The sequence below is a fragment of the Onychostoma macrolepis genome, chromosome 04 (assembly GCF_012432095.1).
Source record: "Onychostoma macrolepis isolate SWU-2019 chromosome 04, ASM1243209v1, whole genome shotgun sequence".
NCBI classification, from domain to species: domain Eukaryota; kingdom Metazoa; phylum Chordata; class Actinopteri; order Cypriniformes; family Cyprinidae; genus Onychostoma; species Onychostoma macrolepis.
The window spans coordinates 28,446,243-28,467,995 of NC_081158.1; the positions used below are offsets into that span (position 1 = coordinate 28,446,243).

The 21,753-nt window shown below is 37.3% G+C and overlaps 1 protein-coding gene, 1 long non-coding RNA gene and 1 pseudogene across 2 annotated transcripts; all 3 read left to right on the forward strand.

Moving 5' to 3' along the window:
- The first annotated feature begins 141 nt into the window (after positions 1–141).
- Positions 142–9,239, forward strand: si:ch211-161n3.3 (deleted in malignant brain tumors 1 protein). Its single transcript, XM_058772400.1, has 12 exons — positions 142–229; positions 429–743; positions 3,311–3,619; positions 3,702–4,016; positions 4,134–4,442; positions 4,525–4,839; positions 4,961–5,263; positions 5,426–5,740; positions 7,065–7,361; positions 7,616–7,930; positions 8,450–8,761; positions 8,911–9,239. The coding sequence occupies exons 1-12, from the start codon at positions 142–144 to the stop codon at positions 9,237–9,239; spliced, it is 3,522 nt and encodes a 1,173-aa protein (XP_058628383.1).
- A 551-nt stretch (positions 9,240–9,790) lies between these two features.
- LOC131538537 (uncharacterized) overlaps positions 9,791–21,753 on the forward strand; it is a 128,449-nt pseudogene continuing 116,486 nt past the window's right edge.
- Positions 14,887–16,105, forward strand: LOC131539578 (uncharacterized). Its single transcript, XR_009270916.1, has 3 exons — positions 14,887–14,951; positions 15,573–15,635; positions 15,838–16,105. It is a non-coding gene; the product is annotated as an uncharacterized LOC131539578 (long non-coding RNA).

Here is a 21,753-nt window from a genome sequence, read left to right on the forward strand (position 1 = left end):
TTGTCGCTGAAGTTCTTTGATGGTTTCCTCTGTTGTGTCTAATAAGGTAATAGCGAGTGTGATTGGAGGGTGTTGGGCCTCTTTCTCTCTCATTAAGGGGGCTGAGAGGATGCCTGTACTTCTTTATCATCAGTGCGGAGAATGGGCTTCAAGTTAATCATGCTGAGGATGATGGGAAGATACCTGACACTCATTTTACTTTGTTCAGTTGTAATACTCATCGCAGCTGGTACGTACACAAGTAAAAAAAAAAAAGAGAGAGATAAAGCAATGTTACTTTCAGGAATTGTCTTAAGTGGTCAGAATATTTTTTTTAATTGCATACTTTAAAACGTTTGCTTATAATGTAGTGTTTCAGATGACAATATTATTATTTATTAATTCACAATATGCCTCTCTTTCTCTCTCTCATTTGTTTAAAATATTAGACCGTGTGAATGTGAGGTTGGTTGGTGGTCACAGTCGCTGTGCTGGTAGAGTGGAGGTTCTTCATAGAGGTCAGTGGGGAACAGTGTGTGATGTTGCCTGGGATTTGCCTGATGCTGCAGTGGTGTGTAGAGAGCTGGACTGTGGAGAACCTGTAGATGTTCTGGGTAATGCACACTTTGGACAAGGATCAGGACCAGTCTGGATGGGTTTTGTCAGATGTGTTGGTTCGGAATCCACACTGAAGGACTGTGAATCAGGAGGATGGGACCGAAGTTACTGTGATCATGCTAAAGATGCTGGAGTCATCTGCTCAGGTAACATTTGCACACTTGTGGCTACACCCGAGTTTTGCTGTTCATATTGTATCTAAAGTATGAACACAGCCAAAGTACTCAATGCCATAGTTTACAACATTTTAGACTGATGCTCACAATGTGCACACAGATAAGAAACGTATGGCAAAAAAAGTTCCAGTACCCTGAAGGCAAATTTCAAATGTGTGATAGGCACTGAATAGTGAACACTAATTAATAAATATAATATATTGAGTTAGTTCAATTAGGTTAGGTTATTAGTTAATTAGGTTGTGTAATAGTGTAATTTTTACAAAACAAACTTCACATTTTAACACTCCTAGTTAAATGTGCATACCCATGTTTGGTTGGTTAATTTAGTAGGCCTACAGTGTGTTTGCTCTCTTTTTTGTTTGTCTAAAAACTATAGCCTAAATTTGCACATGTGGAATGTTACTGTAAATAATTTTGCAAAAGATTTTTTTAAAGATTTAAACTTTGGAACATGGTATGTCTTTAAAACTGGTATTAAGCTTCTATACTCTGCATGGTAAGAAAATGGAAAATGCACACTATCAATCAAAAGTTTTAGTAATGTTTTTCAAAATGTTTTTACTATTTTAAATAACTGCTTTCTATCTGAATATATTTTAAAATGTAATTTATTCAGCATCATTACTCCAGTTTTCAATGTCACATGATCCTTCAGAAATCATTCTAATATGCTGATTTGCTGCTCAAGAAACATTTACTATTATTATTATTATTATTATTATTATCAATATTTAAAACAGTTGAGTACATTTTTTTTTTCAGGATTCTTTAGAAAGATCCAAAGATTCTGGAGGCAGACTTTAATTTTAGTAGTCATGTCAAAGCAGTAACTAAATCAGCATACTATCATCTCAAAAATGTTGCAAGAATTTGATGTTTTGTTTCCAGCCAAAAAAAACAACAAAAAAAACTTGTTCATGCCTTTATCACAAGCAGGGTGAATTATTGTAATGGTCTCCTCACCGGCCTTCCAAAGAAGACCATTAGACAGCTGCAGCTCATCCAGAACGCTGCTGCCAGGATTCTGACTAGAACCAGAAAATCTTGAGCATATCACACCAGTCCTCAGGTCCTTACACTGGCTTCCAGTTACATTTAGGATTGATTTTAAAGTACTTTTACTCGTTTATAAATCACTCAATAACCTAGGACCTAAATACATTGCAGATATGCTCACTGAATATAAACCTAACAGACCACTCAGATCATTAGGATCGAGTCAGTTAGAAATACCAAGGGTTCACACAAAACAAGGGGAGTCCGCTTTTAGCTATTATGCCGCCCGCAGTTGGAACCAGCTTCCAGAAGAGATCAGATGTGCTAAAACATTAGCCACATTTAATTCCAGACTCAAAACTCATCTTTTTGGCAATGCATTTGTTGAATGAGCACTGTGCTACATCCGAACTAATTGCACTGTATTTTATGTATAATCATTTTCTAATCTTAACTGTTTTAAAATCATTTAAAATCCATTTTTATATAATTTCCTTGTTTTTATTGTTGTGATTATTATTATTTTTTTAATTTCTTGTTTTTATTGTTGTGATTATTATTTCTTCAATGATTATTTCAAAGCATAAACTTGCCTTGCCTATATTTGACTGTCCCACATTATTGTTAAAAAACATGCTTCAAAACAAAGATTGCTTCAAATAGAAAATATTCTTAGCACATTTTAACAATATTATTGCAACTGTTGAAGTCCAAATACATCACACATAAAATTTAATAACAATTTAGATTTTTTTATAACAGATTTATATCCTTAACATTAATTTCACAAGAGGTACTTCCTGTTTGATGATTTTCATGGCCACATTTATGGCATAATTTTTAGAAAGTCAAGTGATTTCAATAACTTGAGACCAAGCTCGCTTTAATGTTGTAAAAGAAGAGATAAATGCACTGAAGCTCAGGTGTCCCACATTACACTAATCCACCCAGCATATGTTTTGAATGCATCTCCTTTGACCACTTCTGTTCAGATTTTGTCACATTCTACCTTTCGCGGGATGCTGAGTGCAGTTAACTAATAATAACCAAACCAGGTTGAGAAAATGAGAAGAAGAGGCGGCAGCTGTGCTAAATTTAATTTAGCTGACTATCTGTATTCATGTACTACTACGTGATGAGGCGTACCATCTCATAATATATTATATTATATTATATTTTGTGGGGGGTCTTTCCATTCCACTGCAATTAAACGCAAAAAGTGATCGGTGCTTTGTCTCTATGGCAACCTATATTGAATCCTGGCCAGTGGTGTTTAAGGCATTTGCTTGAGCTGATAAGATGTGACAGAAGACAGCGAGTTCAGTGTTGAAAATGGATGGGGCTACATAAGTTCATATAAATTATGTGTGTTAAGATGTTTCCACTTCCTTTTTCCTTTGCTTGTTTAAATGTTTGAAATTAGTAATGCCTTTTCCTGATCCCAATGATATTCTGTCTAGGTTTTAAGGGTCTGTTAAAGCAATCTTTATGATGTTTTGTTGCAAAAAGCCAAACTATAATTATTTATGTTCTTTCAGAAGTCAGACTGGTTGGAGGTTCTCGCTGCTCTGGGAGGTTAGAGATACTTCATGATCAGTCGTGGATGTCAGTGTGTGACGCTGTCTTTGACCAGCAGGATGCAGAGGTTGTGTGTAGAGAGCTGGACTGTGGGGCTCCTGTACAGGTGCTGGGAGCAGCTGCTTTTGACAAAGGAGACGCTCAGATGTGGACACAAGAGATTCAGTGCAGAGGAAATGAATCTCAGATTCATATGTGTCAAACATCTTTCAAATTCACACCCAAATATAACTGTTCTCACAAAAGTAATGTTGTACTGCTTTGTACAGGTATGTGTTGACTGTTTCAACAGGAAAGATTTATTTAATTTTGATAGATCTCTTCCCATTTTTTTTCCCTTACTGTGCACAGAAATAATACATGTGCGGTTGGTTAATGGAAACAGTCCGTGCAGTGGGACAGTGGAGGTTCTTCATAGAGGTCAGTGGGGAACAGTGTGTGATGATGGTTGGGATTTGGCTGATGCTGCAGTGGTGTGTAGAGAGCTGGACTGTGGAGAACCTGTAGAAGCTCTGGGTGATGCTCAGGTTGGACTCGGATCAGGACCAGTCTGGATGAATAATGCAATGTGTACTGGATCTGAGTCCACATTGAAAAAGTGTGGATCTGTCATATGGGGTTTTCAAGGTGTGTGTCAGAGCAAGAGCGCAGGAGTCATCTGCTCAGGTAAACTCAAAACCTAATTTTGTTGAAAAATAAATAAATAAATAAATAAATAAAATAAAATAAAAAGTAGTGTATGTTTTGTTCTGAAAGGTTAATTCATACTGTGTGTTATTTCAGAAGTCAGGCTGGTTGGAGGTTCTCGCTGCTCTGGGAGGTTAGAGATACTTCATGATCAGTCGTGGATGTCAGTGTGTGACGCTGTCTTTGACCAGCAGGATGCAGAGGTTGTGTGTAGAGAGCTGGACTGTGGGGCTCCTGTACAGGTGCTGGGAGCAGCTGCTTTTGACAAAGGAGACGCTCAGATGTGGACACAAGAGATTCAGTGCAGAGGAAATGAATCTCAGATTCATATGTGTCAAACATCTTTCAAATTCACACCCAAATATAACTGTTCTCACAAAAGTAATGTTGTACTGCTTTGTACAGGTATGTGTTAACTGTTTCAAAAGGAAAGATTTATTTAATTTTGATAAATCTCTTCTAATATTTTTTCCTTTACCGTGCACAGAAAAAATAAATGTGCGGTTGTTTAATGGTAACAGTCCGTGCAGTGGGACAGTGGAGGTTCTTCACAGAGGTCAGTGGGGAACAGTGTGTAATGATGGTTGGGATTTGGCTGATGCTGCAGTGGTGTGTAGAGAGCTGGACTGTGGAGAACCTGTAGAAGCTCTGGGTGATGCTCATTTTGGATCAGGATCAGGACCAATCTGGATGAATAACGCAATGTGTACTGGATCTGAGTCCACACTGAAAAAGTGTGGATCTGTCACATGGGGTCTTCAAAGTGTGGGTCAGAGCAAGAGCGCAGGAGTCATGTGCTCAGGTAACCTCAAAACCTAATTTTGTTGAAAAATAAATAAATAAATAAATAAAATAAAATAAAATAAAAAAAGTAGTGTATGTTTTGTTCTGAAAGGTTAATTCATACTCGTGTGTTATTTCAGAAGTCAGACTGGTTGGAGGTTCTCGCTGCTCTGGGAGGTTAGAGATACTTCATGATCAGTCGTGGATGTCAGTGTGTGACGCTGTCTTTGACCAGCAGGATGCAGAGGTTGTGTGTAGAGAGCTGGACTGTGGGGCTCCTGTACAGGTGCTGGGAGCAGCTGCTTTTGACAAAGGAGACGCTCAGATGTGGACACAAGAGATTCAGTGCAGAGGAGATGAATCTCAGATTAATCTTTGTCCAACATCCCCATCACACAAATACAACTGTTCCCACAACAATGATACTGGATTGATGTGTGCAGGTTTGAGCAGATTTATTTGACTTCACTGAAATCGTATGTCAAATCTTCTGACTCTGTGTGCAAAAACAAAAATGTCACTCTCTTTTTATGTGATTCTTCTAACTCTCTTGTTTACTCTATTCATAAGTATTTCTTCTCTTGTTTTCTGTATTCAATAAACAGACAGTGTGAATGTGAGGTTGGTTGGTGGTGACAGTCGCTGTGCTGGTAGAGTGGAGGTTCTTCATAGAGGTCAGTGGGGAACAGTGTGTGATGGTGGTTGGGATATGGCTGATGCTGCAGTGGTGTGTAGAGAGCTGGACTGTGGAGAACCTGTAGATGCTGTGGGTGATGCTTATTTTGGACCAGGATCAGGACCAATCTGGACAAATCGTATGTCATGTACTGGTTCAGAGACTACACTGAAGAACTGTGGATCAGTTCAGTTGTATGATTATGACTGTAATCATGATACAGATGCTGGAGTCATCTGCTCAGGTGAGCTGTTCTAAAATGTAACCTGTTACATCACTGTTGATCCACATACCTTATATTTTATTTCCACCAAGGTCATGGGTTTAATTCTCAGGGAATGCATGAACTGATAAAATGTTAATCTTGAATGGATCTCTAAGTAGCTATATGCATAAATGTCTGCCAAATGCATAAACATAAAATGTAAATGTAAATCCAAATAATGCAATGATTTGTCCTCAGAAGTTTTTATTGTACTAGCCCAGCACATCATTTTCTGACATAAATACTTGTGCATTCATTTCTTAAAGGTGCCATAGAATGGAAAACTGTATTTACCTTGGCATAGTTGAATAATAAGAGTTGTGCACATGGAAATGACATACCGTGAGCCTCAAACACCATTGTTTCCTCCTTCTGTAAATCTTGTGAATAAAAAAGACCACTGAAAAATAGGATGAATCAGAACATAACACCGACTGTGACGTAACAGTCAGGATAGTTAATAGTTACGGCCCCAACATTTGCATATACCCGTCCATGCTCTAGGTCAGCCGCCAGCCGAACCATCAGAAGTTCTGCAGGTATTTCATTCATCATTTCATTCATCATTTCATATTGTGAAGAAACAAGCGAGGACAACAGCGAAAATGGCAGATCATGGTGAAAAAAAAGTGAAAATAAAATAAAAGTGAAAGTAAAAAGCGATGGTGCATTTGAAAGCAGTTTCAGTGCCCCGCATATTAATAGCGGCTCCCTGATGCCCACATTTTATATACAGTATAATTACCCGATGAACTGCGAGAGAAAGTATTGAAATATATATTTTCCTCCCTGTGTTTCCTTCTTGCTGTGAGCTACTGAAATGAGCCCACTGTGAAACAGCCAATCAGAGCAGAGCTCAACATTATTATTCATGACCCTTCCAAATAAGCCAATATTTATTTAATTCTAGGGAGAAATCCTAGGGTTGTAATGCACATGTAAAACCGTTTCTGGAGAATTTTTGCCCTTACCTAAGGCACATGCCTTCTATGTAGATATCAGAGAACAATTTAAAATATCGTATCAATGCATTCTATGGCACCTTTAAAGCCAGCGAATCAAAAATGAGTTTGCCTTTGCTCAGTGTCACAAGTGTATAGTTCATACACAAAATATATGTATCAAAGTTTAATAACATTTGTAACAATTTGAATGCACATAAAATAATGATTTGTCAGCATTATTGAATGTTTGTAAATGTTATTGGCATGTTATTGTTATTTATTTCAGATAAATATGGTCGTTTAGAAGTATGATAACAATGGTTATGTAACTTTTATTTTATTTTCTCTCACTACTGCAGGTGTCAGGCTGGTTGGAGGTTCTCGCTGCTCTGGGAGGTTAGAGATACTTCATGATCAGTCGTGGATGTCAGTGTGTGACGCTGCCTTTGACCAGCAGGATGCAGAGGTTGTGTGTAGAGAGCTGGACTGTGGGGCTCCTGTACAGGTGCTGGGAGCAGCTGCTTTTGGCAAAGGAGACGCTCAGATGTGGACACAAGAGATTCAGTGCAGAGGAAATGAGTCTCATATTCGAATGTGTCCAGCATCACAGAAACACAGCTGCTCTCATGATGATCACCAGGCGCTTCTGTGTGCTGGTAAGAAGATTAATATGAGAGCAATTAGTAGCATAACTAGGATCATATGCGTTCCATTGCACTTGGTGTGGCCCTCACCACACCCACAGCTTCAAAGTATTAACTAAAATTCATAAAAATATAAAAATATAATACCATAATTTTCTATTTTGTTTTATCTATTTTAGTAGTTATGCTAATTTTAAACACAATGACATCTCTTTAGAATGATTGATTTTAGTCTCTGTCTTTCTCTCTATTTCCCACTCTCATAGATGTAATGAATGTGAGACTGGCAAATGGTAACAGTCCTTGTGCTGGTAGAGTGGAGGTTCTTCACAGAGGTCAGTGGGGAACAGTGTGTCATGATAGCTGGGATATGGCTGATGCTGCAGTGGTGTGTAGAGAGCTGGACTGTGGAGAACCTGTAGATGCTCTGGGTCTTGCCTATTTTGGTCAAGGATCAGGACCAATCTGGATGAGTATTTTAACATGTTTAGGAACAGAGTCTACACTGAAGAACTGTGGGTCAGCAGGATGGAATAAACATGTCTGCACTCATAATCATGATGCTGGTGTCATATGTTCAGGTGAATAAAATTAAACCTCAAAGCATTCCACACTTTCTGATAATTTTGTCTTGATTGTGTAAGAAAATAAAGATATATATTTTTGGATGTGGTTTGCTGCATATCCGATTTAAACATGTCTGTTTTATTCTTAGAATTTATCACCACTTAAGAATTAGGCATCTTGAAAATAATGTAAACTTGCCATGATTATTTTACTGCATTTTCACAATGATTTAAAGAAATATTTACAGTACACCATCCATAGTTAAAGGCATTGGTGACCTCAACTGTCCAGCCTCAAGAAGCATTTTCAGTGAATAACAACTACAATGAGATTACAATTTTCATTTTTGGGAAATTCAATTAAAAACCCTTTCATTATGCACTACAGTAAACATTTAAAAATGTATAAAAATGTATATATAGAAAACACTTTATTGAGTGTTCAAAATGTAATTGGATGTAAAGCTTGCCACATCCAGAACCTGTTAAACAAAACCAGCTCACCTAATGATCACTTTTATGCAATATAAACAGGTCATAAACGCTCCAGACTTGCTGATGGGTCTCATCTGTGCTCTGGGAGGTTAGAGATACTTCATGATCAGTCGTGGATGTCCATGTGTGATGCTGTCTTTGACCAGCAGGATGCAGAGGTTGTGTGTAGAGAGCTGGACTGTGGGGCTCCTGTACAGGTGCTGGGAGCAGCTGCTTTTGACAAAGGAGACGCTCAGATGTGGACACAAGAGATTCAGTGCAGAGGAAATGAATCTCATATTTCATTCTGTTCAGTATCATTACTCAAACACAACTGCACCTTTGACAACATTGTGGGACTGATATGCTCTGGTTAAGTATAAATATCCAACATCTCTTCGTTTGTTTTTGATACTAGGTCATGTCTTAGGTTTGAGTTATAATGTGATGAATCAATATAATGACAGCTTAGCTTAAGAATGTTTTATGCATTGTTTCTGAACTCTCTTTACTTCGCTCAGGTTACACTGATCTCAGACTGATGAACGGTTCAGACTCTTGTTCTGGAAGAGTGGAGCTTCAGTTCCTCAAAGAGTGGGGCACAGTGTGTGATGCATGCTGGGATATGAGAGCTGCCAGTGTCCTCTGCAGACAGCTGAATTGTGGGATTGCTGTGTCTGTTGTGGGATCAGACTGGTTTGGAGAAGGAAGTGGTGAAATCTGGGCTGATGTGTTTGATTGTGACGGGAATGAAACAAAACTCTCAGAATGTTCCATCTCTTCATGGAGTCGAGCTGAATGTTCTCATAGACGAGATGTTGGAGTCATCTGCTCTGGTAAACTTTTTTGACTTTGAGAGCACTATATTGCTGAAAAACGTTTTAATGTATTTTATAAAAACTATTTCATTACATTCTAACTAGGGTGGAACAGTACACGGATGTCACATTTCGGTACGGTTCGATACGATTTCAGTACAACAGGGGAAAAACAACAACAAATCTATTATACTCGGTTTCTTTTCATTGATTTTGAACAGACAGTAGTATAAATTAAAAAAAATTCCACCTAGATGTGGAAATACTAAATATTATTACATATGCTGTATGTAAAATCTGCAGTACATATACATACAAGGAATAAATTCTTGAAAAATATTTGGTTTAGTTTACAGATAAACAAGGGGAAAAAACAGTGCAACACGTAACATAGCCCATATATGCTGAGTTTTTCAGTTAATTTTTGTGACACACTTAATTTGTTCACAGAAAGGAAACTCAAATGGCAGAAAGCGACATTCTATTTGTTTTCCTTATTTTACAAAAGCATGTTTTGTTTTCATTGTGAGTGTACACAAATAAAAGCAGACCTTTATAATTCCAAACGGCTTTTTTTGCGCCCATGAAGGGCACTTCGGGTAGGGGACGCCATTTGTAGGGACGTTCCAAACGAAAGTAGAAAGAAGAGCCCTTCCAGAAGTCCGTTAGCGAAGGTAACATGCAATGGTCACTTCATGGAAGTGATTTCCATTTGTGATCATGTGATCTTCAGTTAGGAGATGCATTTTAAAAGCAAAGTTGGGGTTTATTTTGACTTTACATACAAATGTAAGCAGAATAAACTAATTAAATTTGTCTTTATTTTCATGTAATACAAAATATTTTCATCAGTGATATAAATATGATTTAAGACTGTTCTGGAAGAGTGGAGCTTCAGTTCCTCAAAGAGTGGGGCACAGTGTGTGATGCTGTCTTTGACCAGCAGGATGCAGAGGTTGTGTGTAGAGAGCTGGACTGTGGGGCTCCTGTACAGGTGCTGGGAGCAGCTGCTTTTGACAAAGGAGACGCTCAGATGTGGACACAAGAGATTCAGTGCAGAGGAAATGAGTCTCATATTTCATTCTGTTCAATATCATCAAACAAACACAACTGCACCAGTGACAACATTGTAGGACTGATCTGCTCTGGTGAAGTATAAATATTCTGTATCTCTTCATTTGTTTTTGATACTAGGTCATGGTTTGAGTTCTAATGTGATCAATCTAATGACAGCTTAGCTTAAGAGTGTTTTATGCATTGTTTCTGAACTCTCTTTACTTTGCTCAGGTTACACTGATCTCAGACTGATAAATGGTTCAGACTCTTGTTCTGGAAGAGTGGAGCTTCAGTTCCTCAAAGAGTGGGGCACAGTGTGTGATGCATGCTGGGATATGAAAGCTGCCAGTGTCCTCTGTAGACAGCTGAATTGTGGGATTGCTGTGTCTGTTGTGGGATCAGACTGGTTTGGAGAAGGAAGTGATGAAATCTGGGCTGATGTGTTTGATTGTGACGGGAATGAAACAAAACTCTCAGAATGTTCCATCTCTTCATGGAGTCGAGCTGAATGTTCTCACAGACGAGATGTTGGAGTCATCTGCTCTGGTAAACTTTTTGAACTTTGATAGCATTGTGTTACTGAAAAACTTTTTAATGTATTTTATAAACACTATTTCATTATGTTCTAACACAATTCAGGTTCCTCTCTGGCTCTTCATGATGGTCTGGTGCGGTTGTCTGGAGAGAGACAGTGTGAGGGGGAGCTGGAAGTTTTCATCCATCAGGTCTGGAGGAGAGTTCTGCTGGACTCCTGGAGTCTCACTGAATCCTCTGTGGTCTGCAGACAGCTGGGCTGTGGCTCTGTGCTGAACTTCTATGGCTCCTCTTCATCCAGTCCTGAACACAGTCATGAGTGTGTGACGGGCTTCCAGTGCTCTGGGAGTGAAGCTCATCTGGGGAACTGCAGCTCTCCACAAACTCTCAACTGCAGCTCCACACAACAGCTGTCAATCACCTGCCTAGGTATGAACAACAACATCTGGGCAGATTCTTCAGTTGTCAGTAATCAATAATGTGTTTTAATAATCAATAACCAATAATCAGGTCGCGGGTCCATCAGGCTGGTGGGTTCTGGGGGAGACTGTGCAGGGAGGCTGGAGGTTTTTCACAGCGGCTCATGGGGGACAGTGTGTGATGACTCCTGGGATATTAAAGATGCCCATGTGGTGTGCAGACAGCTGCAGTGTGGAGTGGCCCTCAGTAACCAGCAGGTACCAGCCTGGTTTGGTCCTGGTTCTGGACCCATATGGCTGGATGAGGTGGAGTGTGAGGGGAATGAGACGTCCCTGTGGAGCTGCTCTTCTCCAGGCTGGGGAAAACATGACTGTCAACACAAGGAGGATGTAGGAGTCGTGTGCTCAGGTAAACAAGCTGCTAAATTGTTTACATTGAAATTAAGTATAAGGTTTTACACATTTCAAATTTGTGATTTTAAAATTTAATTTTTTTATGTAGAATTTAAAGAAATCAGGTTAACTGAGGGCTGTGAAGGGAATGTGGAGGTTTTCTACAATGGATCCTGGGGTAATGTGTGTTACAACCAGATGGACAGAGACACAGTGAGTCTGATCTGTCAAGAGCTGAACTGTGGAAGATCTGGTGTTTTGTCTGATTCTACAGCAAGAGTGAAATCAGCTCCTAACTGGCTGGATAAAGTAACATGTCGACCACATGACTCCACTTTATGGCAGTGTCTATCTTCCCCCTGGGGACAGAATAACTGTGGTGACGATGAAGTGGCCAAAATCATCTGCTCAGGTAAAACAGATGCTTTTTCCATCAGTAAACAATACAAAAGTTATCTTTTAGTATTAATGCTTTGAGAAGATGTGTGGAATACATTTTATAATATTTAATTGTTGATACAGAACAGGAGATCCATGAGTCTCCTCGAAGCTCTCTGACATGCTCCACATCTCCCCATCAGAGACAGTGTTCAGGTAAGTTCATTTAATGGAAACAATCATGAAAATTATGAATGTTGAATGCAACCCCTGTTGAAAAAAAAAACAGTATATGCTGGTTAGGTATGTTTTGAAGAATGGCAGCTGGTTTGAGCTGGTTTAAGCTGGTCCTTACTTTGTCATGATCTGGTTAAAAGCTGGTTATTAGCTTGTCCTGAGCAGGAGCTAGTTATATGCATACTCCTGTGTAGACGCTGCTCTTCTGACAGTACTCTGCTGGCAATTAATGAATCTACTTTTTTGTGACGTGTGTGTGTTTTAGATCATGTTCCTCTCAGACTGAGTGGAGGGGACGGCCGGTGCTCTGGGAGGCTGGAGGTGTATCATAACGCTGTGTGGGGCTCAGTCTGTGATGATCAGTGGGACATCAGCGATGCTCAGGTGGTCTGCAGGCAGCTGGGTTGTGGAGCAGCACTGAGGGCTGATGGGAATTCAGTCTTTGGTGCTGGTGAAGGTGTTGTGTGGCTGAACAGAGTCGAGTGCAGAGGGAATGAGCTTCACCTGTGGGACTGTCCTCTCTCCCTGAAAAACCACACTGACTGCTCCCACAAAGAGCACGCTGGACTCACCTGTGCAGGTCATAGAAAACACTGAGGAATAATATTAAATTGATCATTTTAGAGCTAATAATATTTAAATCAATGTTTTGCATGATTTTGAATGTGTTTGACAGATTTGTCAGTGTCCACTACTCCTGCCACAACAGCATCAGTCTCTCCTCCACAAACTCCTCCAGCAGCGTCTCTCTCCGTCCCCCCAGAGCTTGTGATTGTACTGGGAGTTGTGCTCTTACTGCTCTTAGTGCCACTGCTTATACTGATTCAGCAGAACAGAGTGATGAGGAGAGGTAGGAGAGATCCAGAGACTGTCATATTGTGTCTTATTCAGTGTGTGATCAGTCATGTGTTGTGAACTGACAGCAGGTTTGTCTGTCTACACTCACAGCTCTCTCTAAGAGGAGACACAGGACGACGACTGAGGCCGTTTATGAGGAGATTCAGCACAGACACAATCACTTCACTCAGAGGGGTGAGAAAGTTTCATAATGTCTGATTTGTGGAGATCAGCAGGATAATCACTTTCAGAGGGATGAGTGGAATTAATTACATTGATTTGTGGGACCTTTTGTGTTATTTGAAATTATATAGCGTTAAGTGTTAAGGAAGTGGGGTTTTGGCAGATTTATTATTGTGAATGTATCTGATGGTTCTAATCTATAACAGGAAGTGTCCTTTCTGAAGAACAGCATTCTGGGTATGAAGATGCTGATGAGCTTCTCTCAGGTTAGAGGACTTAAGTATAGTAATGTAACCTGCTACATACATTAGCCTATGTATGTTGTGTAATAAAGCATATGTAATTAATAAAAATTCACTTAGCAAGTTATCTTAGCAGAAAATTATATACACCTTTCAGCACATAATTTAGATATGGTTTTCTTTCTTTCTTTCATACATTTTTATATTTATATTAAAGCAAAATCTGCAAAAGGAGTCACACCTGAATATCATAATGATTTCTCCACTAAAGGCCCGACAGGTCAGTAACTTCAGCTGATGGGTTTCACTTCTTTAATCTTTTAGGCCTGTGAACAGTAAATCTGTTTCTGTTTATAGACCTTAGTCAAGGTAGAAGACATATTTTATACAGATGAAAATTAATATGTTAGCACACACAATCTTATACAGCTAGTCAGCTAACTGTGTTCTGTAGCATCTGCACTATGTTGCTAAAACTGTCTTTTGGATCTAATGTAATTATTTCCCACATCCAAGTTCCAGGTTATAATATGCAAAAGTCTGAACATAAATCTCTTAATTTTACAATAAGTAGTGAAACTTACCCGAAATAAAGGCATAGACATCTAAAAAATGCACATTTAAGGAGCTCCTCTTTTGGTGAAAGTTTTCAGACAGTTTTCAAAATGGCCGCCAGACAGTGTGAACACATGGAGACATTGCACATCTCAGTGTGCAATGATCTGATTGACTGGAAATTATAGGAGGTATATAGTAACAAACATATCAATTGGTTAAGACATTAAGTAGGATAATACATTATTTTTTCTATTTATAATCTGACCTCAAAAATGGAAGTGTGCTTAATGGGTTTATGAGCTTAATAGGTACATTTACCCTAGACCTTAAGGTAGATGGCATATTTTATGCAGATGAAAATGAGGTTGTGAGGGACAGACTTACAGTCTTAACAGTGGCATGAACTGTACAAAGGTCCTAGATCATCATTTTCAAAACGTTTTTGTTTACTGAAAGTTTTTTGTAAAGATGTTTTGTCAGTTGAACAATTGTTGTTAAACAACATTATTAAAATCCTTTGCACATTTTGTACTTCTGTCCCTCACAACCTCGTTTTCATTCCTGTCAAAAAATAACCGTGGTGCTGCCCTGACTAAAGTCTGTTCTCTCTTTGTTTTTAACTCATTTAGAAGAGCAACCAATCACACCAGAGAACTATGATGATGTAATCATTGCTGGACTGAGACATCATGCAACAGGTTTATGTCTTATAATTATTCCTCTGTTTTAACACTAAAAATATATGTCTATTTTAATATATATGTATTTTAACTGATACATGCATTTATTTTTTCTTTCTTTCTGTCATTCCTAAAATATAATAAAAATATATATTTTTTTGTAGATGACTTACCAGAAAACTATGATGATGTCGTCATTATAAGACAGTTCTCCAATGATAAAGCAGGTGTGGGTTTCAATTTACACTCTTGTAGACTGGAACAGGGTTTTTTTTATTTCTTATTTTTCTTCAAATTATTGTGTCATATAAAGTATGTAGTCCAGCGGTGTCCAAACCTGTTCCTGAAGGGCCAGTGTCCTGCAGCGTTCAGCTCCATTTTGTCCCAAACAATTCAATTAAATTAAATTCAAGTTTATTTGATAGCGCATTTTTCGGTACAAATCGTTGCAAAGCAGCTTTACAGGAAATTAAGTTTCTACAATATATTTATATATTGTAGAAGCTTAATATGTTTAACTTATGGCAAAATAAGTTAAAATAAATCTGAGGGTTGGCATCCTCTGAGGTGCTCTGAGAGGTTGGCATCATCTCTTCTCAGGTGTTTGGTCATCTCAGATCATTTAAGGGTTGGATCCAGGCTGAAGCTTCTGTAATTCCTAGTTACATCCTGTGGCAGAAACAGAGAAACACACCTGTCTGGAAGTTTCTAGTAACCCTAAAGACCTTGATTATCTGGTCCAGGTGTGTTTAATTGGGATTTTAACTGTGGCCCTCCAGGAGCAGGATTGGTCACTCCTGATATAGTCTGTCTGTTCATGTAATTAATAATAGCCACATTTATATCAGAGGGTGTTCAGGAGGAGTATGATGATGTGAAGAATTTCAGAGAATATATGAGTGACGTGTTTGGTAAGTTATTAACACCTTCATTTAGTCTTTATAATCACTTTATATGATCAATTTCTGTGGTTATGAAAGCTCATTTAAATTTACTAGTTTAATAGTATATTTAAGTGTTACAGTTGATGTTTTTTTTTCTTTTTTTAGTGTTGCTAGTGTTTTTTTATAATGCATTTTAATGTATGTATTTATACTTGTTTTCCAATAACAGACTATGATGATGTGGAGGAGGATCCAGGAAAACAGGCGGGAACTGAATAACTCAAACCACACACACTGTTTCAAATCCTTCTAAAGCTTTTAAAGTTTTAGCAATCTTACTGTATAAGTTTCAGTTGCAATAGAACAGTGTTTTGTTACATTCTGTATTAAAATATACAATTGCAATCTTTGACAGAGAAAAATGCTTTGCTTTCATGACCTTTTCAAAAGGTGCTTGACTTTTTCCAGATGCTTTTACAAATCTTTTCTATTGTGTAGCCTTAAGCCCGAGATATACTGCACGATTTTCGGCTGTCCCAGATGAAAGACTGGCATCATGAAGCAATCGCGGCCATTTCTGGTTCGCCACTATTGTTTCACGATGCCAGTCTTTTGTCTGGGACAGCCGAAAATCGTGCAGTATATCTCGGCTTTAGAAATCTGAGAGAACAAAAACCTGTCATTTTCTGACATTCAGCTACTTTGTATAAACATAATTATGTTGAGTTCAGATTGTTCACCATTCAGCTACCACCCATCATTAATGGATTACAGTATCTTCAACTTAATAATATCATAATATTAAATATCAAATATAATTCACTGATGGTTCACTGTTAATATTTTGCTGAAGGACATTAGAATGTTACGGTGGCTGAGATCTCAACGCGCTGCAACTTCAGAAAACACATGCAAATAGAAAAGTCACCAGAAAATTAAGAAAACATCTTCATCAGTCTGACAAATATTCCCAACACAACCAAATACAAAACATACTGCTAATCCTCACAACACAAAGAAAGAAAGAAACGTGCAAGTAGCACAGACCACAATAAAATTACCCCAACAAAACGAAAATTAACCTTATTTAGCATTTTGATTACCAAAATTAATTAAAATGCTAAAAATTAATTAAGGTGGAGGTAACTTTTAAGGCTGTGGTTAATTTTTATAAGGGAAGCTGTAAAAGTAAGTTAGCCACAGGATGTTAAAATAAATCTCATCTTTCAGAGCAAACATGTCCCAGCCGTGTTAGTCACTCTGCGGTTCCTTTAAACGTTTCTGATGTCTGTGCATATTTGCAGCGCGTTTCTGTTTTTGCAGCATATTTCTTTATTGTTTGTGTTGTGAGTATTTGCAGTGCGTGTGTTGTCAAATTGATGAAGATGTTCTCTTAATTTACATGTGTTTTTTTCATTTGGAGTGTGTTGAGCTCTCTCAGCCACCGTAGCATGTACTTAAGTTCACAAACACCAGACATGAGCAATAATCTTTCCTTTTAAATGAATATAATAACTTTTGCTGATTAATTCCTTCTTTATTTAACCAAGTTAAAAACTCATTGAGATTAAAATCTCTTTTACAAGAGTGACCTGGCCAAAAAAGCAGGAACAAATAACATAAATATACAAGTTTACATCAGAAAAGCATGTTGTTCACTTTTTGTCCTGTACTTGCTCGTGACATCACAAAAAGTGAAACGCTTGGTTTGCCCTGTATTTCCACACATTAGGAAATCATGCAATGAGAAAAAAAAAAGAGAAAATGTCACCTAACGAGTCAGAATTTTTACAAGTCTCACTATACATTCTTACAATGCAGATTTCCTAAGCCTGTAAATGGTTGCTTAACCCCTTAACTGTCACTCACAGTTTTGAACATAGACATTATAGTGCATTATAGTCAAAACTTACATTTTAAATCAAAATTTAAATAAAAAAAAAAAAAAAAAACACATTGGCACAACCATAAAACATCATCATAACATCAACACAAGACCAAAAACTAAAGAAACTGTAATATATACTTGCAGGGAGTAATGAAGGGAACAGAAGTGTGTGAGATAATCAGGGGCTACCGAAACAGAACTGACACGTGACAATTAGTAACATAAAGATAGAGCAGAATATTAAATACTTCTGAATAAAGGTTTATAAACTGTGTTGCTAACTGTTCAAAATCCTAAAAATGTTCAGATTTAAATTCAATTAGTAATTTAGTAGTTTGCGCATCACTGATCTGTCATGAACTGAACTCTTGAAGATGGTGTTGAGTCGGCTCATAACTGGCTGAAGCGAAATGGAGACATATGACTCAAATTTCTTATTAGGGACAGTGAAGATAGACTGATACACACCTGAGACCCTCACAGGACAGATGATAAAGCAGGTGTGTTTAGAAGTTTATACCCCTTCTACTCTTGAAGGTAGAAAGAAGTGTGCTTAATGTGCATTTATATTATACATCAAATTAAAGGCCACTTAAGTATATCTAAACTGAGTACTCACTTTATGTTTCTTAACACACTTTAAAGTGCACTTAAAAATGTGCTTTGTAATATTGTCCAATTAAGTTTTACTTAAACTTACATTTTAAATCAAAATTTAAATAAAAAAAAAAAAACACATTGGCACAACCATAAAACATCATCATAACATCAACACAAGACCAAAAACTAAAGAAACTGTAATATATACTTGCAGGGAGTAATGAAGGGAACAGAAGTGTGTGAGATAATCAGGGGCTACCGAAACAGAACTGACACGTGACAATTAGTAACATAAAGATAGAGCAGAATATTAAATACTTCTGAATAAAGGTTTATAAACTGTGTTGCTAACTGTTCAAAATCCTAAAAATGTTCAGATTTAAATTCAATTAGTAATTTAGTAGTTTGCGCATCACTGATCTGTCATGAACTGAACTCTTGAAGATGGTGTTGAGTCGGCTCATAACTGGCTGAAGCGAAATGGAGACATATGACTCAAATTTCTTATTAGGGACAGTGAAGATAGACTGATACACACCTGAGACCCTCACAGGACAGATGATAAAGCAGGTGTGTTTAGAAGTTTATACCCCTTCTACTCTTGAAGGTAGAAAGAAGTGTGCTTAATGTGCATTTATATTATACATCAAATTAAAGGCCACTTAAGTATATCTAAACTGAGTACTCACTTTATGTTTCTTAACACACTTTAAAGTGCACTTAAAAATGTGCTTTGTAATATTGTCCAATTAAGTTTTACTTAAACTTACATTTTAAATCAAAATTTAAATAAAAAAAAAAAAAAACACATTGGCACAACCATAAAACATCATCATAACATCAACACAAGACCAAAAACTAAAGAAACTGTAATATATACTTGCAGGAGTAATGAAGGAACAGAAGTGTGTGAGATAATCAGGGGCTACCGAAACAGAACTGACACGTGACAATTAGTAACATAAAGATAGAGCAGAATATTAAATACTTCTGAATACATTTTTATAAACTGTGTTGCTAACTGTTCAAAATCCTAAAAATGTTCAGATTTAAATTCAATTAGTAATTTAGTAGTTTGCATCACTGATCTGTCATGAACTGAAGTCTTGAAGATGGTGTTGAGTCGGCTCATAACTGGCTGAAGCGAAATGGAGACGATATGACTTAAATTTCTTATTATAATACAGTGAAGATAGACTGATACACACCTGAGACCCTCACAGGACAGATGATAAAGCAGGTGTGTTTAGAAGTTTATACCCCTTCTACTCTTGAAGGTAGAAAGAAGTGTGCTTAATGTACGGTGGCCGAGAGAGATCAACACGCTGCAACTTCAGAAAACACATGCAAATAGAAAAAGCACCAGCAAATCAAGAAAACATCTTCATCAGTTTGACAGCAAGTGCTGCAAATGCTCACAACGCAAACAAATACAGAAACGCGCTACCAATTCTCACAACACAACCAAATTTTATTTGCAGTGCGTTTCTTTGTTTGGTTGTGTTGTGGGTATTTGCAGCGCATTGAGCTCTCTTGGACACCGTATTAATGTGCATTTATATTATACATCAAATTAAAGGCCACTTAAGTATATCTAAACTGAGTACTCACTTTATGTTTCTTAACACACTTTAAGTGCACTTAAAAATGTGCTTTGTAATATTGTCCAATTAAGTTTTACTTAAACTTACATTTTAAATCAAAATTTAAATAAAAAAATTTAATGTTTGTCGGTGAATATTACATTTAAAGAGGTATAATGTTGATGTTGTATAGATTAATATACTAAAGCACATGTAAAATAATTGACTTTCATTTCAACTGAAGTGTGTTGTCCAAAGTTAAATTTTAAATGTATTTTAAAAGTGTTTATAATATATACTGTGTGTATTTTTCTTCTAAACTTCATTACAATTAAAAAAAAAATGGATTGTACTAAAAATGTGTAATTTGAATTTAACACAGATTAATGTTTTAAAATTCTTTCAAAATTAAGGTCCATTAAAAATCATTAAAACAATATTAATTTAATTTAAATTCTGTTAATTCTGTCTCAAGATCTCAACATATCAAGAGTTGGAAAATAAGAGTTTTTTTTCTTTCTGTAAACGATTATTATGAGAACCAAATAAAAATACGAAAAATATCACTGCTAGTGTATTTACGTCATTCTGTAACGCTGTGTATTAATTAGAATATATTATAGAAGCAGACAAAGAGTAAAATTATGTGCTGTGAAATGAGCTCTACATGAAAAATTAATAAATAGATTTGTAGCTATAATGCATCTGTAAACAAAGAAATTAACACTTTGTTCAGAAAAATATTAAACAGTGAGAATCTCCCTCATGTGGAGACACAAGGATAAGACTCTTGTCTGCGTCTCTTTACAGTAAGAAGTGTTTTGCTGCCATCTGCTGGATGAATTACTCATTACAGTATTAAACACGCATCTACAGATACAAATGTATTTGATATAATAGGCCTATCAGATGAATATCTCTGGAATAGAAACCAATGTTTATTTACAAATCTTGTCTGAACAGCTCTCTATTTGTTGTACACAAACAGTCCAATTCATTTTATGACATTATTAAAGTAAAAAAAGTTAATTGTGCTCTTTTTAGAATATCATAACATTGTAGTAAAATTCCCTTAATGTTATGCACATTATCCCCAAAATAACTTTAAATGTTCAGTTTATTAAAATTGATATATTTATAGCAAATATCACCTTACTTTCTGTGTGAAGTAAGGTTTTAGTAAGTGTCTGAAGTGATCAGTCAGTCATCAGAGCTTGTATCTGCTGTGTTCAGGTTCAGGTTTGATGCTGAATATAAGCTGCAGTGTTTCTGTATCAATCTGCTTTAAGTTTAGTGTGACTTTATCTCCACACTGACTTATGACTGACACGAGTCTGTCCTCAGTGAAGTGTCTCTTCACGCTGGAGGAGGAGTCCCGCTCATCAGCGCTGACACTTTATTGATATATATGGAGAAAATCAAAATGCTGCTTTCTGATTTGTCACTGATTGTGTTTGATGATTTCCTCTGTTGTGTCTAATAAGGTAACAGTGAGTGTCATTGGCAGCTGTGAGTCTCTCTCTCTCTCTTTAGGGGGCCGACAGGAGCCAGTTTCTTCAGTGTGTTTGAGGAGCAGACGAGAAAACTCTGTTCTGAGTTGATGAAATAGTGTGTGTCGAGCTGAAGGAGAAGATGGATAACTGTCTGATGCTCATATTTCTGTGTTATATGGTAAAACTCATCACCTCTGGTAGGTACATACTGAGGGTCAGTAGGTAATCTATTTAAAATGAGCTGAAATAATTTATATAAAATGTTACACTTTACTACATACTATGTTTGGTATATTCACTAATTGTCTCTCTCTCTCGTGTGTAGACAGTGTGAGCGTGAGGTTGGTGAATGGCAATAATCCCTGTGCTGGTCGAGTGGAGGTTTATAATGATGGTCGTTGGGGAACAGTGTGTCATTACTGGTGGGATATTGCTGATGCTGCAGTGGTGTGTAGAGAGCTGGACTGTGGGACGGCTGTAAAAGCAACATATGATGCTCACTTTGGACAAGGATCAGGACCGATTTCAATGGCTCTTGTAGAATGTAGTGGATCAGAGACTGCACTGAAAGACTGCCGCTC

Excerpts from the sequence above, each read along its gene's own strand:
- si:ch211-161n3.3 (XM_058772400.1), top strand. The coding sequence starts at position 142 with ATGGGCTTCAAGTTAATCATGCTGAGGATGATGGGAAGATACCTGACA. Across the intron at positions 7,362-7,615 it reads CCAGGCGCTTCTGTGTGCTG|ATGTAATGAATGTGAGACTG; the intron begins GTAAGAAGATTA and ends CCACTCTCATAG. Across the intron at positions 8,762-8,910 it reads TGTGGGACTGATATGCTCTG|GTTACACTGATCTCAGACTG; the intron begins GTTAAGTATAAA and ends TACTTCGCTCAG.